Source organism: Zalophus californianus, chromosome 6 (assembly GCF_009762305.2).
Source record: "Zalophus californianus isolate mZalCal1 chromosome 6, mZalCal1.pri.v2, whole genome shotgun sequence".
Lineage (NCBI taxonomy): Eukaryota > Metazoa > Chordata > Mammalia > Carnivora > Otariidae > Zalophus > Zalophus californianus.
Window position 1 is genome coordinate 112,313,488 of NC_045600.1, and position 15,773 is coordinate 112,329,260.

The 15,773-nt window shown below is 37.8% G+C and overlaps 1 protein-coding gene across 9 annotated transcripts in view; it reads left to right on the top strand.

Annotated features, from left to right (window-relative positions):
* Positions 1-15,773, top strand: part of NEO1 (neogenin 1) — a 241,344-nt gene that overhangs the window by 63,704 nt on the left and 161,867 nt on the right. For all 9 annotated transcript variants that reach the window (XM_027569922.2, XM_027569929.1, XM_027569931.1 and 6 more), the window contains 3 exons: positions 845-1,162; positions 6,910-7,185; positions 10,362-10,515. In XM_027569922.2, the coding sequence (XP_027425723.2) occupies positions 845-1,162; positions 6,910-7,185; positions 10,362-10,515 (748 nt within the window). The remainder of the gene's footprint in view (positions 1-844; positions 1,163-6,909; positions 7,186-10,361; positions 10,516-15,773) is intronic.

The window sequence follows — 15,773 nt, forward strand, 5'->3', positions numbered from 1 at the left end:
ATTTTTCTAAGGACTTAGAAAAATTAAACTGACCCCTCCTGTGCTGTTTACATCAAAATGAATTCTAGGGGTGCCTGGGTGGCTCAGTTGGTTAAGCCTCCAACTCTTGATCTCAGCTCAGGTCTTGATCCTCAGGGTCGTGAGTTCCCTACTTAAAAAAAAAAATGAATTATAGATGAAGATTAAATGTAGAAAATGAAATCACAAAAGTACTAGCACAAAACAAAGCTGAAATTTTTTATAATCTTGGAATAAAAATCTTTTAAGTATAACAGATTTAATTTTATATAGTTAAAATTTGTTTTCTTATGACAAAAATAATGTCAAAGTGGAAAAAAGAATATTTGCAAAACATGATAGCTATGCCCAAAGATTGCTAAGTCAATAGGATGAGTAATCCACTAGAAAAATGGACAAAGTGTATGTATGGTAAATTTATGAAACAAATATAGCCAGTAAACATAACTTAATAACAAAGAATCATTTCAGTTTTCTGCTTCCTTTGTGTTTTATAGAAAATTTCACTTTGAATAAAATAATTTTAAATATTTATAAATCCCATTGTAGGGTTTGACATAGAACTTTTATTAGATATTCATGTAATCGAACAAGGTTGGATTATGTCATCTGGCAGTGTCTTTTTTTTATCTTCTTCTAAATGGGTCATATTTTGATTTCCTAGTAAAAGAAATTTTATTTGTTAGATACTAATAGTGAAATGACTTATTATGTTATATCCAAACAGCATAATTAATTAACAATAACTTTTATACAAATTACATTTTCTTACAGAAATAGAAGAAGAAAGCTTTGCTTAACTTTGTTCTTTTTGTTATTTTTGTAGGATCCAGCATTCGAACATTCACTCCATTTTATTTTCTGGTGGAGCCAGTGGATACGCTCTCAGTTAGAGGCTCTTCTGTTATATTGAACTGTTCAGCATATTCTGAACCTTCTCCAAAAATTGAATGGAAAAAAGATGGAACTTTTTTAAACTTAGTATCAGATGACCGACGCCAGCTTCTCTCAGATGGGTCTTTATTTATCAGCAGTGTGGTGCATTCCAAACACAACAAACCTGACGAAGGTTATTATCAGTGTGTGGCCACTGTTGAGAGTCTTGGAACTATTGTCAGCAGAACAGCCAAGCTCACAGTAGCAGGTAAGTTTTTCAAAAGTAATTTATTTGTATTTTCAAATTTTTATAAAGGGCATATCTTGATAAAAAGCAGTATTATCCTAGAGTTTTCATTTAACTGGTAACAAGAAATATACTCACTTAACAAGTATCAATTGAGCATCTGCTAGGTGCATGGCATTCTGCTAAGACTTGCTTAGCATGGGGAATAAACTGTAGCACTTTTTCACTTTCTGTCACTTACATTGCTTATAGCTGCGATCATAATTATTAAGTCCGTTCTTTTCTTTTTAACTTGGAAATGACAGAGGAAGTTGTATAGGAAAATTGATTCCCTTTGATTGCTAACTTTTATCCTCCCCAGCATAACCACTTAGTATGGCTTTGTAAAACTTGCAATATAGCCAGAATCTTGGTTCCTTTATGCCCCAGCCAAGGAAAAGACATTTAATTGGATTAATTATTTAAAAACCTATAGGATGTGGGTATTAAGGTGAAGAGCAGAAAGTTGTAAAGAGACAAACATTCACTCCCTTTTAGAGCATTCTTATTTGAAGAATAATGGAAGCGTAAGCTGAGTAAGTCATGCGTGTCTTGTAGTAGATGCTGGTATTCCTCGGGTCAGTGTTTCTTCACTTGAGTACTAGATGAAGTGTAGTTAGTTTTTCTTAAGGGTCACATTGTACAGAAATTGTCTTATGTTTATACTCATCTTGGTAAAATGCTAACACTTAAAAAAAAGAAAATGAGTAACAGAATAGTTTCCCATCTCATTGCCACTGTAGGGTGATAGTACCCCATTTCCCGCTCACTCCAGGCTATATTTGCTCATTCATTCAGAGTATCATGGCTCTTTTTCTTTTTGGAACCAGATACTCATAGCTGAATTTGAGTGTGATATAAAGTTACTGTAATTATTCCATAATCACAGACTGAGGATGGAAAAAGAAAAGGCAAAAAAAGTCACTTCTTTTGATAATTAGCCTTTCCTCTCTTCTTTTTTTCCCCTTCTTTTCCTTCTTTCCTTCCTTTTTCCTTTCCCTCTCTCCCTCCCTCCCTCTGATCTGCTCGCCAGGCTTTCTCCAACATGTAGATAAATAAGTTAGCATTATGACTGCCCCTACAATGTCACTTAGGTGAGCTCTTCTTTGTCATTTATGTTCTTAAGCTGGGCTTTAATCGTGACTCCTTCCTCTCTGCCGTCTGCCACAGCCTTTCACCAAATCCAGTGAATTCTGCTTCCTAGTTTCTCTGTACATGATCCTGAGGCTGCTCCTCATCATCCCTCACCTCACCCCACCTGTAACTGTCCGCTGCCTTGTTCTTTCCCTCTTCCAGTCCAGTGGTCAGGCTCTCTCCTCACCCTTCAGTAGCTCTTCAGTGACAACATCAAGTGGATGTCTAAACTCTTGAACAGGCCTCTAGGTCTTTTCATGAGCCGGCCTCCACTCCAGCTCCCTCCCTCCCTTTTTAAAGATTTATTTATTTATTTTAGGGGGAGTGGGGAAGGGCAGAGGGAGAGGGAGAGAATCTCAAGCAGACTCCCTGCTGAGCACAGAGCCTGATGTGGGGCTGGATCCCAGGACACTGAGATCATGCCCTAAGCTGAAATCAGGAGTTGGACACTTAACTGACTGAGCCACCCAGTACCCTTCTCCAACTTCGTTTCTTAACACTCCGCCCTGCCTCTCTCCCTGCCCTCTACCACCAGCAGCAGCAGGACCACCTTCAACACATTTTAAGCTCTGCCAGTACTGAATATTTTCAGATTCCTTTTATTCTCTGTCTCTGGCCTTTGCTCATGGTTTCCCCACTCCCTATTAAGCCTGTTCTCTACTTTTTCCTCTCTTTCTACTCTTCTGGATTTGTCCATCCTTCTTTTTAATTTTCATATCCTTCAAGAAGCATTTTTTGGTCTAATGTCTTAGTAAACAGCCAATTTTAATACAATATAATCAATTCTTTGGCTGCAGACAAGATTCTGTAGGAGTTATTTAACTCACTCATGGCCTGAGTATCAGGAGGATATAAGATCTGAGCTAAGAGATGAATAAAAGTTCTTTTAATAGTTGCATAATATCCGTTGTATAGATATACTGTGATTTATCCCAAGATTTCCTTTTTGATGAACAGTTACATGAATAAAAATTGTCTGATGTTAAAGGCAGTAGTATAGTGAACAGTCTTTTATAAATCTCTATAGAAAAGATTATTGGAATTAGTAATTGTATTAGTTGCTGGATCATAGAATGTACTTTGTGTGTGTGTATAATTTTAAAAAGAGCACTGAACTATTTGGCTGTTCCTCAGAATTTTAACCATAAAGTTACCTTATGACTGAGCAATTCCATTTCTAGGTATCAACCCCAGAGAAATGAAAAGATAGATCTGTACAAAAATTTGTACATGAATGGTTTTAGCAGCATTATCTGTAATAAAACCAAAAAGTGGAAACAACCTATCAAGTGATGATTGGCTAACCAAAATGTGGTATATTCATACATGGAATGTTACTCAGCAATAAAGAGGAATGAAATTCTTATATGTACTGAAACATGGATAAACATGAAAAACATAAGTGAAAGAAGCTGCATATCATATGACTTCATATATATGAAATGTCTGGACTTCGTATATATGAAATGTCTGGAGGAACTGTAGGGAGCCAAGAAGTAGATTGGTGGTTTTCTAGGGCTGAGGATGGGGGAGGGAGATAAGGGCTGGGTGGGTGAATACAGGGAATGGGCAATGACTGCAACTGAGTACACAGTTTCTTTGAAGGATGGTGAAAGTGTTCTCCAACTAAATTCTAGTGATGGTCGCACAACTTTGTGTGTATACTAAAAACTGTTGAATTGTGGACTTTAAGTGATAAACTTTATGGTATATAAATTGTATCTCAATAAAACTAATTTTTTTTTTTCAAAAAGATACTGCCAAATTGCCATTCTAAAAGAACATTGGTTAGTGTTCTTTGGTTACAAGTGATAGCAACTGATTCTGGCCAAGTCAAGTAAGAAGGGGAATTTCTGAAAGAACACAAAGTACGTAGCTCATAAAATTAAATAGGAGAAGTCGTCTTTCTGCAGTCATTTCTCCACAGTGGAAATTTTGGTTTTACTGCCTGGGCAGTAGCCTGGCTAGGAGTGTTTTGTGCCTAAAGGTGGAGTTATTGGGTGGTCTGAATACAGACATTGTTAATCTCTGTTTGTCCAGCCCCCGTCTCACTCCTACTGGCTCCTTTCTCCTGCAATTCTCTGGAAGCAGCAGGACAAATGGGCCTCCTACTTGTGAGCGCAGGAGGCTGCAGCAGTTTCTGCTGTGATGTGTCAGCACCAGTTCCTCCATCTGCTTTCCCTGTTGAGAAACTTGTAGAAATCTCTTGTCTGCCAGTTCCACATATGTTGTTACTCATTTTCATGAGACCTCAGGAGGGGAATTAGCTCTTGGTTTTATTTCAGCTTCCTTTTTTCCTACTTTCTTAGTTTCTCTGTTTATCTTTGTTAATTCCATTCTTCTAATTTTTTGGTTTCTGTAAAGTGGATGTATGGCTAATTTTATCTTTCTTTCCTTCAAAAATCCCCTTGATATAAAAAATAAGAAAAAATTTGTAAGAAGGCTAGACAACTTGTGTGTTATTTCCATATGGAATAATTCACCACCATAAAACTACAAAACCTGGAACTGTTTCTCATAATTTACTATGTTTGTTAGTCTTTAAAGAAACAGTTTGCTGTGTTCTCCACATCTCAGAGTCACTTTTTTAGATGTTACTGTTAATAATAATAGCAGCTACTCTTTGAGTATTTTTTTCCAGATTTATTTATTTGGGTTGGGCATTAGCGGGAGGGGCAGAGAGGGAGAGAGAATCTCAAGCCGACTCTGCACTGAGTGTGGACCCTGACGTGGGGCTCGATCCCAAGACCCTGAGATCATGACCTGAGCCAAAACCAAGAGTGAGATGCTTAACCAACTGTGCCACCCAGGTACCCCTACTATTTGAGTTTTTATTGCCTACTGTCAAGGCAATATGCTATGTATGAAGTATTTATGTTAAATATTAACCTTTTTAACACCCTATGAGGTCTCTTATTGTTCTCATTTTCCTGATGGAGAAACTGAGACTTCAACGTTAAGTAACTTGCTATGTCACACAGCCATGAAGTGGTGGGGTTGGGATTCACATTCAGATTATGTGACTCCAGAACTTAGGCTCTTAACCACTACATTCTGTGGCATCTACAGAGTATTTATGACTACATTTTTGTCAATATTTTATTTTGAAATAATTTCAAACTCATACAGTTATTGCAAGAGTGAAACCAAGAAATCCCATATATTCTTCACTCAGATTACCCAATTGTTAACAATTTACTGTGTCTGCCTTATAACCCCCCACAATATGCACATACCCAAATCAGTGTTTTTTTCTGAATCATTATGGGTAAGTTGGAGGCATTACCCTCACCTACATACTTCTGTGTGTATTTCCTAAAAACAAAGATACTCTCCTAAATAACCATCCATCAATTTTAGGAAGTTAATCTTAATATTAACGATACTACCGTAGATACCATTCTGATTTTACTGGTTGCTTCAATAAAGTTCTTAAGAGCAAAAAACAAAAGCAGGAACTTTGCCCCTTTGCCACTCCTTTCTGGTCCTGGATTACATGTTGTATTTAGTAGTTTAGGCTCTTTTGGTCTCAAACCATTCTTTAGTTTATCCTTGTCTCATTTGTGTTTTCTGATTTTCCCCTATGAATATATTGAAGTTTTGCATTTTGGGAAGAAATATCGCAGAAGTAAATGATGCCACGTTCTTCTTAGTGCATTCTATCAGGAAATGTATGATGTTTTGTTTCATTACTGCTTATGTTAACCTTTATTACTTTGTTAATATGGTCTATGCTATGTTTCTCCACTGTGAAGTTAATATTTATACTTTTATTAATTAGCAGTATTTTGGGAAGACCTAATTTGAGGCTCTGTATACATCCTATTCCTCATCCACCTTTCACCAGGGAGTTTAGCATCCATTCATTCTTTTCTGCCTCAATTATCATTATCCCAGATTGAGCCAGAGGGAACTCCCTTCAGTCTGACTTCTGTGTCCTTTTGATATGTCCATATTGTTCTTTGGATGCTTCCTTACTTCCTGTCACAGGATGTTCCAGGTTTATCTTGTACTTTCCTTACTCTAGTCATGGAATCAGCCTCTTTAAGGAGCATTGGTTCCTTGTAGTGGAAAATGGTATTTAGAAATCAAGATTATGTCACCATATAGTCTTTGCTACTCAAGTGGCATTGATTTTGGACTCTCTCTGGACAGAGCTAGGAGATTTATACATATACATATATATGTATAGATATATATATATGTAATGACTGTGTATGAAATGTATATATATATTTTTACACATACATTTGTATCTATGTATATGTTTAATTATATATAATTATATAAGACTGTAAGTTTATACTCATGCCTCAATTCTACCAATACCATGGGATTTGTTCTACCCTTCTGCTTTTCCGTATTTGTACCTTGCTTCTCCAACTGTGACGAATGTGATTTCAATTATCCCTAGTACATTTACTTATTTGACTTGTATCCCTGTTGTAGCCAGTTTCCCGACCCATAGACTTTCTTCTTGATCCTGGTTCCAGTGTACATATGGCCACATGGGCTGACTTGCTCCTGGTTCCCAACACTACATTTTAAGGTAACATTAAACTACATTTTATTTCTTCTTTTCCTCTATTGTCCAGGTCTTCCAAGATTTGCCAGCCAACCAGAACCTTCTTCTGTTTATGCTGGGAACAGTGCCATTCTGAATTGTGAAGTTAATGTAGATATGGTCCCGTTTGTGAGGTGGGAACAGAACAGACAGCCTCTTCTTCTGGATGATAGAGTTATCAAACTTCCAAGTGGAACACTGGTTATCAGCAACGCTACTGAAGGCGATGGGGGACTTTATCGCTGCATAGTTGAAAGCAGTGGGCCACCAAAGTATAGCGATGAAGCTGAATTGAAAGTTCTTCCAGGTATTAATTTATTATCAGGACTTGGGTTTTATGTTTCTTAATGGATGAAAATTGTTAGAATTTTCTTTTTAAATAAACACTGGTAAATATATGATTGTGACAAGTTAATATCAGCCTAAGGAGTTTCAGTTTCTCATAGGCAGAGAAAAGAAAACGTGCCAGAAAGATTTACTCTTTAGTGACTACATTAGTAGAAATTTATGAAGTGATAAAGTGTATCTATGGCATTCTTCTTGGCCAAAGATACCCTAGGTCTTTGTCTTCTGTCAAGCCTCTATCTGCTCCTTCCCTGGAATGGGATACTTGATATAGTTAGATCTCTTGTCAGAATCCAAGACTCCCTCGGGCTAGTTCATGTAAGGGATGGGCAGCGTGTTAACTAATAGAGCAGCTCTGGAGACACTGGTAAGCAAGAGTTCTTGGGTACTTATAGCGTTCCCCCATTTAATGTAAATTCAGCCCCTTCTTCCCTCTCTTTGGGGATTCTCACTCTTTCTGCCCCTGCTGGCTCTCCTCCTCTGTTTCGTGTGTCTTTTCTTAGCTGTGTAACTTCTGCTTACTCATAACTTCCTCTCACGTATTGCTCATCCCAATCATGCTTGCCTCCTGCTGCCTCCTGGCCTCTCAGCTTGTTTCCACTGCTGGGTGCCTGATTCCACATTTCTTCCTTCAGACCTGAGTTTATGAATATAATGGGGCCATCTTTACATTGTTTGGGCAGATTTTTCATATACAACTATTTGTAGGCTAATTTTTAGTCTATGGATTGGCTTCCAAGGTGAGCCCAGTGTTGGGAGCAGCAATGCTTGAGGGTGTTCCTGATGGGCTTTGAACTGACTTTTTTTTTTTAATGCAGTTTCTTTCTTTGTCATCATCATCCATGCCTTTGCCATTCCTGTCCCTGTGTATTTTCAGCTCAGTAGCCACAGTTATTTTTTAAAATGTATATTAGATTATAAAGTAAAATAAAATGTATATTAGATCATGTTACATCTTTGCTCAAAACCTAATGGTTTCTCATTTTAGAGCGAAGTCCTTGGCCTGTAAGGCTTTTTATAATCTTAATGCCCCCTTCCTCACCATCTCTCTCCTTCCATCTGGTACTCTTCTCTCCCTCACTCTATGATTGTGACCACCTTATGTTTCCAAGAATACTCCAGACATTCTTTTGCTTTGGGGTCTTTCTACTTGCCATTTGCCCTGCCTGGAATCCTCTTCCCTCAGATATCTGCCTGACACAACCGTCTTATTTCTCTGCTCAAATATCACTTCATTGTTAAGCCTTCCTTGGCCACTGTTTAAAACAACAGTCTTCCATATCCACCCTGGTACTTTCCTCTTTCCCCCTTAATTTTACTTCAGAACATATCCATTGTCTGACATACTATGTCTTTTATTTCTTGTCTCTCTCCCCCAGTAGTATATAAGGTCAACGAGGGTAGGGAATTTTGTCTGCTGCTAAGAATGGTAACTGACACTTAGAAGCCAGAAAATATTTGTTCAAATTTTTTGTTTCTATCAAAATATGATTAAATTTAGCTAAATCCCAATGGGAAAAAAAGAAAACTTTTGCCATATTGCAGCATCTTCGAGCCTTCTTCCTGACTTGTTTTTACATGGCAGAGGTCCTGTTTCTTCTCTGGGGTACTATTCAAGCAAATCCTCAAACCAGATCCAAGGAAAAAAAGATTTTCAGTGTCAGAGGATGAACCACCACTCAATATCTGAAACAAAAACAAAATAATGTTTTATTTACTTAAGTGAGGAAAAACCATAGTTGTTAAGCATAGTCTTCTTGAATAATGCAAACTGCTGCTCTCGTATAGAATTTTGGGGAAGATGTTATTTTTGGTGTGTTGGTTAAGAGGCAAGAGTGGGTTGATGTCAGCCATAGAAGCATGTTTTATGGTTGGTTACAGACGTGGGAGCAGGTTAATGTCAGCTATAGAAGCAAGTGATTCCACTTCTGAATGGCTGACTTTTAAAGCCTGAGGCTGTCACTCATCAGCTGGCTTTCTTTCAAAGTCATGTTCGCTGAAGCGAGCTGTCACTCATCTATTAGACAATGTTTACTTGTTACCATGGCTGTAGAACTGTCATCCATTAGTCACGCAAGTTTAAAGCCAGCCCCGGTGGTTGTTAACGTGGATGTAGAACGTCTTCTCCTGAGAGTATGGGGACAAGAGTCCTATCTCTTTACCTGAGAACAGTCTTTTTTCTCAAAACTGAACACTGGAAATACCACTCCATCAAGAAGAGAACCCTGTCTTCTACCCATTAGAGTGTGGCCTTTTCAGATATCCATAAGAGGGCAGCTGTATAAAGTGAACATGCACAGTAGCAGCCTAACAGTTGTACCATTATAGAAATCAAGGGATTGACATACTAAGTGAATGAGTTAAAGAGATGAAACTCAGAAAGATTTTTAGAAGTAACACACAGATGTAGGGATGTAAAGGAAACCTCTTACGATATCCCTGTGAATGGAGAGGATGCTGTTAAGGGTCCTGAGCTTGCTCAGTCTCTTCTCTCTTTGTACCACTCATGAAACATTTACTTTATTCAGTCTTTTGATGTGAAGGGGATTCTTGCCAAACATCCCTCAGTTGACTAGTAAGCACCTTGAAGTTAGGAGCTACAACTGCTACATCCTTAAGGTCCCCAGAGAGCCTAGCACAGTGCTTTACACATCAAAGTGATTAAGGAAATGTTTGCTAATTTATTTTTTTAAGATTTATATATTTATTTTGGGGACGGGGCACAGGGAGAGGGAGAGAAAGAATCTCAGGCAGACTCCCTGCTGAGCATGGAGCCCAAAGCAGGGCTTGATTCCATGACCAAGATCATGACCTGAGCCGAAATCAAGAGTCGGACACTTAACCAACTGAGCCACCCAGGCGCCCGGAAATGTTTGGTAATTTAAATGGGCGCTTCTTGTGTCACTTGTGCTTAAAATATTTTGTTATGTAAAGCCACATAGGGTGCCTGGCTGGCTCAGCTGGTAAAGCATGCATCTCTTGATCTTGGGGTCATGAGTTCAAACCCCACACTGGGCATGGAGCCTACTTAAAAAAAATAAAATAAGCCACACAGACTGAATAGGAATTTGCCATTCCTCATCATTAAAGTAGTAAAATGCTTTCTTAACTATTGTCTTTTGTTTTTTAATTTTTTAGATCCTGAATTCACTTCAAACTTGGTATTTTTGAAACAACCTTCTTCCTTAGTCAGAGTCATTGGTCAGAGTGCGGTGTTGCCGTGTGTTGCTTCAGGACTTCCTACTCCAACCATTAGATGGATGAAAAATGAGGAGGCGCTTGACACACAAAGGTAATGTCTGCCTAAAAACTTTTTTCAGCCTTAGCTTGAGACTTGGTCTAATCTAATTTGGCACTACTGATTAATAATGAAAAAAGTGGTGATCTACTTTATTTTTATTTAAGCACATTATAATGCTCATTTATCATTCTTGAAATAGTTTATATGCTATATATGATTAGGATGTTAAAGAAAAAATTGCTTTCAAAATATTAAGGGGTAATTATTCCATCTGTTCTTTCTGAGCTGCAGTATACTTAGCTTAAGGCCTCAAGACCTCTTTCCCTAAATTGTTGCAGGAGTTTCTGGTCCTGACTAGCCTGAGACTTCTCATTCCTTTTCATGTGCATTTTGTTGATAGTAGTTTTTTCCTTTATCCTAACAATAAAAGAGAATTTATTCGTCATCCTTCTGTTTTTGCCTTTTAAAGTCATACGAGCCTTCTTTTATGATCATAAATTCTTCCTCTTCCACAAAAGCTTTTCTCTAAACATCAGCCATCCTGTCATACCTCATTACTTCCTTATGTAATCGGTGCTTGACATATGTAATGAGTGCTTTTCTCTGTTGTATTCTGATAAAAGAACTGAGGTAGCAGTGGTGTTGATATTTTGGTATATTTTGTTTCCAAAACAAAGTTATTTTGTGTGTTATAGAATGTTTAGTATCATCCTCGGCCTCTATCCACTAGATGCCAATAGCACTCCCAAGTTGTGACAACCAAAAATGTTTCTAGATGTTGACAGATGTTCCTTGGGGGACAGAATGGTCCCCAGTTGAGGACCACTGTTGCCAAGCAGTGCCGTCCAATAGAAATATGATGCAAGCCATGTGTGTAATTTAAAATTTTTGATAGCTAGATTAAAAAAACTAAGATGAAACGCACACTACTAAATACGATAATAATTTATATGATGCACCAGTTAAAGTGAAATGTAGTTCTACCAAAACAATAAATGTGGTTAGTGTTGCTTCAGCTTTTACATTTAAATAAAAATTAAATAAAATTTAGAGCTCAGTACCATACGATCCAGCAATTGCACTACTGGGTATTTACCCCAAAGATACAAATGTAGGGATCCAAAGGGGTACGTGCACCCCAATGTTTATAGCAGCAATGTCCACAATAGCCAAACTGTGGAAAGAGCCAAGATGTCCATCGACAGATGAATGGATAAAGAAGAAGTGGTATATATACACAATGGAATATTATGCAGCCATCAAAAGGAATGAGATCTTGCCATTTGCAACGACGTGGATGGAACTGGAGGATGTTATGCTGAGTGAAATAAGTCAATCAGAGAAAGACATGTATCATATGACCTCACTGATATGAGGAATTCTTAATCTCAGGAAACAAACTGAGTGTTGCTGGAGTGGTGGGGGGTGGGAGGGATGGGGTGGCTGGGTGATAGACATTGGGGAGGGTATGTGCTATGGTGAGTGCTGTGAATTGTGCAAGACTGTTGAATCACAGATCTGTACTTCTTGAAACAAATAATACAACATATGTTAAGAAAAAAGAAAAAGAAGAAGATAGCAGGAGGGGAAGAATGAAGGGGAGTAAGTCGGAGGGGGAGACGAACCGCGAGAGACGATGGACTCTGAAAAAGAAACTGAGGGTTCTAGAGGGGAGGAGGGTGGGGGGATGGGTTAGCCTGGTGATGGGTATTAAAGAGGGCACATTCTGCGTGGAGCCCTGGGTGTTATGCACAAACAATGAATCATGGAACACTACATCAAAAACTAATGATGTAATGTATGGTGATTAACATAACAATTAAAAAATTAAAAAAAATTTAGAGCTCAGGTCTTCATTTTAGCCACATTTCAAGTGTCAGAGACCACCTGTATTAGTGGCTATTGATTTGGACTGAGCAGGTCTAAAGATTCCCAACTGAGTAATCCAAAGTAAGCAGACAGTCTTAATTTGTGTACTTAGGTAACCAAGACCTGGGAAAGGGGTAAGTCTCTAGTTAGCTTGGTGATCAACCTTCAGTGATAGGTGGGAATGATAGAATGCACTAAGGTGTTTCATTAGCAAAACTGATGGTATCATTTCCAATATCATCTCTTTTTTCTCAGCACTCATCCTGTCACCAACTACTTCTGCCTATATTTTACTTCCTTTCTTCCCACTCCTTTCCCAACTAAATATTAGGCAAAGAATTTATAAAACTTCAAGGGAATATTTAAAACTTACGCTAACTGAAACATAGGGAACCTTTAAAAAGGGGATAAAAATTTGAAGTTCTCTTAGGGTAGAAATTTAAGTTGGCTACATGTTAGAACAAAATCTTTATCAGGAGTAGGAAAGCTGGGGCGCCTGGGTGGCTTAGTCGGTTACCCATTCAACTCTTGATTTCAGCTTGTCGTGATCTCAGGGTGGTGAGATCCAGTCCTTCATTGAGCTCCATACTCAGTAGGGAGTCTGTTTGGGATTTTCTCTCTCTCTCTCTCTCTCTCTCTGCCCCTTCCCCTGCTTGTGTACTCTCTCTCTCTCTTTCAAATAAATTAATCTTTAAATTACTGTTTAATTAAATTTTATTTATATGAGAGAGGAGCGAAGGGCGGGGGAGAGGAACAAGCCCACTCTGCACTGAGTGCAGACCCTGACATGGGGCTTGATCCCAGGACTCTGAGATCATAACCTGAGTCTAAATCAAGAGCAGGTCACTTAACCACCTGAGCCACCCAGGTGCCCCAGAAATAAATAAATCCTTAGAAAAAGGGGAGGGGTAAGAAAACTGAAATAGGTTCTTTTAAAAGATTTCATATTTTATCATCATAGAAGGACATTCTGAAGATATATAATGATAAAGGTATTTGATTTCTTATATAAATAAAAGTCAGGATTGCTATGATTCTCGTTTGCTTATTCAATAATTATTCAACAAATGTTTACTGAAAGCCAATTATGTTAAGCACTGTTCTAGGTACTGGGAACATGGTAGTGAACTGAATAGAGTTTTGCTGATATTCTAGTGGGGAAGAGTCAGACAGTAATCATTTAAACATGTAAAAATTCAGTTTATGATGAGTGCTATGAAGAAAATTAAGACAAAAGTATGCCAGGGATACCAAGAGAGGTAGAGGTATGGTTGCTATCTTATATAGTATGTTGGACAGCTGTTCCTTTAGTAAAGTGATTCTCATACTGGGGTCTAGATGTGGGTTGGCGTATATAAGTCATGGTAGAAATGTTACATATCTTCTTTTTATGTTGCATAAAATTATTACATTCAATTTTATTCAAACATATTTCTTAGGGGAAATGTTTTTTAATTAAATCAAATGTGGATATATCATGGCTAGCAATATCTCTCTGAATTTGAAGGATAAATAAGAAGACTGAGTAGACTGTTTTCTACCTTGAGTTCTCTAGGCTTCTGAATACTTGGGTTACATGGTAGAAAAGTCTGAGAAGCATTGCTTTGGTATAGCACTATCTCAGGAAGCTTCACAAGCATGTAGGAGGAGGACAGTGTTGATGGTGTTCATGTCGGTATTTCCAAACCTTAGCATAGTGTCTGGCACATAATGGGGTAGGGAAAGCAGTAACCAATAATTTTTGGTCAGATGTCTGAATGTAGTATAGGAGAATCAGAGTGCTTCAGGTTAGATATAGGTAATTACTCAAAATGTCTGTTTCTACCAGTGCCTTATGAGATATGTAGATGGGCCTTAGCTAATAAATTATTTAAACCCCAATTAGAAAGAAATTTTGAAATTGGAAGAAACAAGTGGTTAGAAATCTAGATAGTGCTAGGCCGGCTCTGGTAAAAATCTTGAACTATTAGACGTCCTTCTCTATTACTAATCTTAAGGCCTCTTTGAAAATGAATATTTTAAAACATTACCTGGGAGGAGCTAAGATGGCAGAATAGTAGGAGGACCCTAGGCTTGCCTCTTCCCTTGAACACAGCTAGATAAATATCAAATCATTCTGAATACCCGAGAAATTGATCTGAGGACTGACAGAACAAACTGCACAACTAGAGGGAAAGAGGCCACACCGTAGAAGTTAAATTTGCAAAACGCAGAGATAAAGAAAAAAATCCTAAGAGCAGCAAGACAAAAGAAGTCCCGGACTTACAAGGGAACACAAATAAGGTTAAGAGCAGATCTATCCACAGAAACTTGGCAGGCCAGAAGAGAGTGGCATGATATAGTCAACGTGCTGAATGGGAAAAATATGCAGATAAGAATACTCTATCCAGCAAGGAGAGATAAAGAGTTTCCCAGACAAATAAAAACTAAGGGAGTTCATGACCACTAAACCAGCCCTGTAAGAAATATTAAAGGGGCCTTTTTGAGTGGGAAAGAAAGACCAAAAGCTTCAAAGACTAGAGAGAAACAGAGAAAATCTCCAGAAATGACAGAACAAGTAATAAAATGGCACTAAATTCATATCTATCAATAATCACTCTGAATGTAAATGGACTAACTGCACCAATCAGAAGACATAGGGTGTCTGAATTGGGGGGTGGGGAACCCTACAAGACCCATCTATATGCTGCCTACAAGAGACTTATTTTAGACCTAACGACACCAGCAGATTGAAGGTGAGGGGATAGAGAACCATTTATCATGTTAATGGACGCCAAAAGAAAGCCAGAGTAGCAGTACTTATATCAGACAAACTAGATTTTAAACTGAAGACTGTAACAAGAGATGAAGAAGGGCACTATATCATAATAAAAAGATCTATCCAGCAAGAAGACCTAACAATTTTAATATTTATGTTCCCAATTTGGGAGCACCCAAATATGAATAACAAACATAAAGGAATTCATTGATAATAATAATACAATAATAGTAGAGGACTTTAACACCCTACTTACATCAACAGACAGATCATCTATGCAAAATCAACAAGGAAACAGTGGCTTTGAATGACACACTGGACCAGATGGACTTAAAGATATGTTCAGAACATTTCATCCTAAAGCAGCAGAATACACATTCTTATCAAGTGCACATGGGACATTCTCCAGAATAGATCACATACTAGGTCACAGATCAGACCTCAACAAGTACAAAATGATTCAGATCATACCGTGCATATTTTCTGACCATAATGCTATGTAACTTGAAGTCAACCACAAGCAAATTTTTGGAAAGACCACAAATATATGGAAGTTAAAGAACATCCTACAAAAAAATTAATGGGTCAACCAGGAAATTAAAGAAGAAATTTTTTAAAGAAATACATGGAAACAAATGATAATGAAAACACTATGGTCCAAAACTTTTGGGATGCAGCAAAA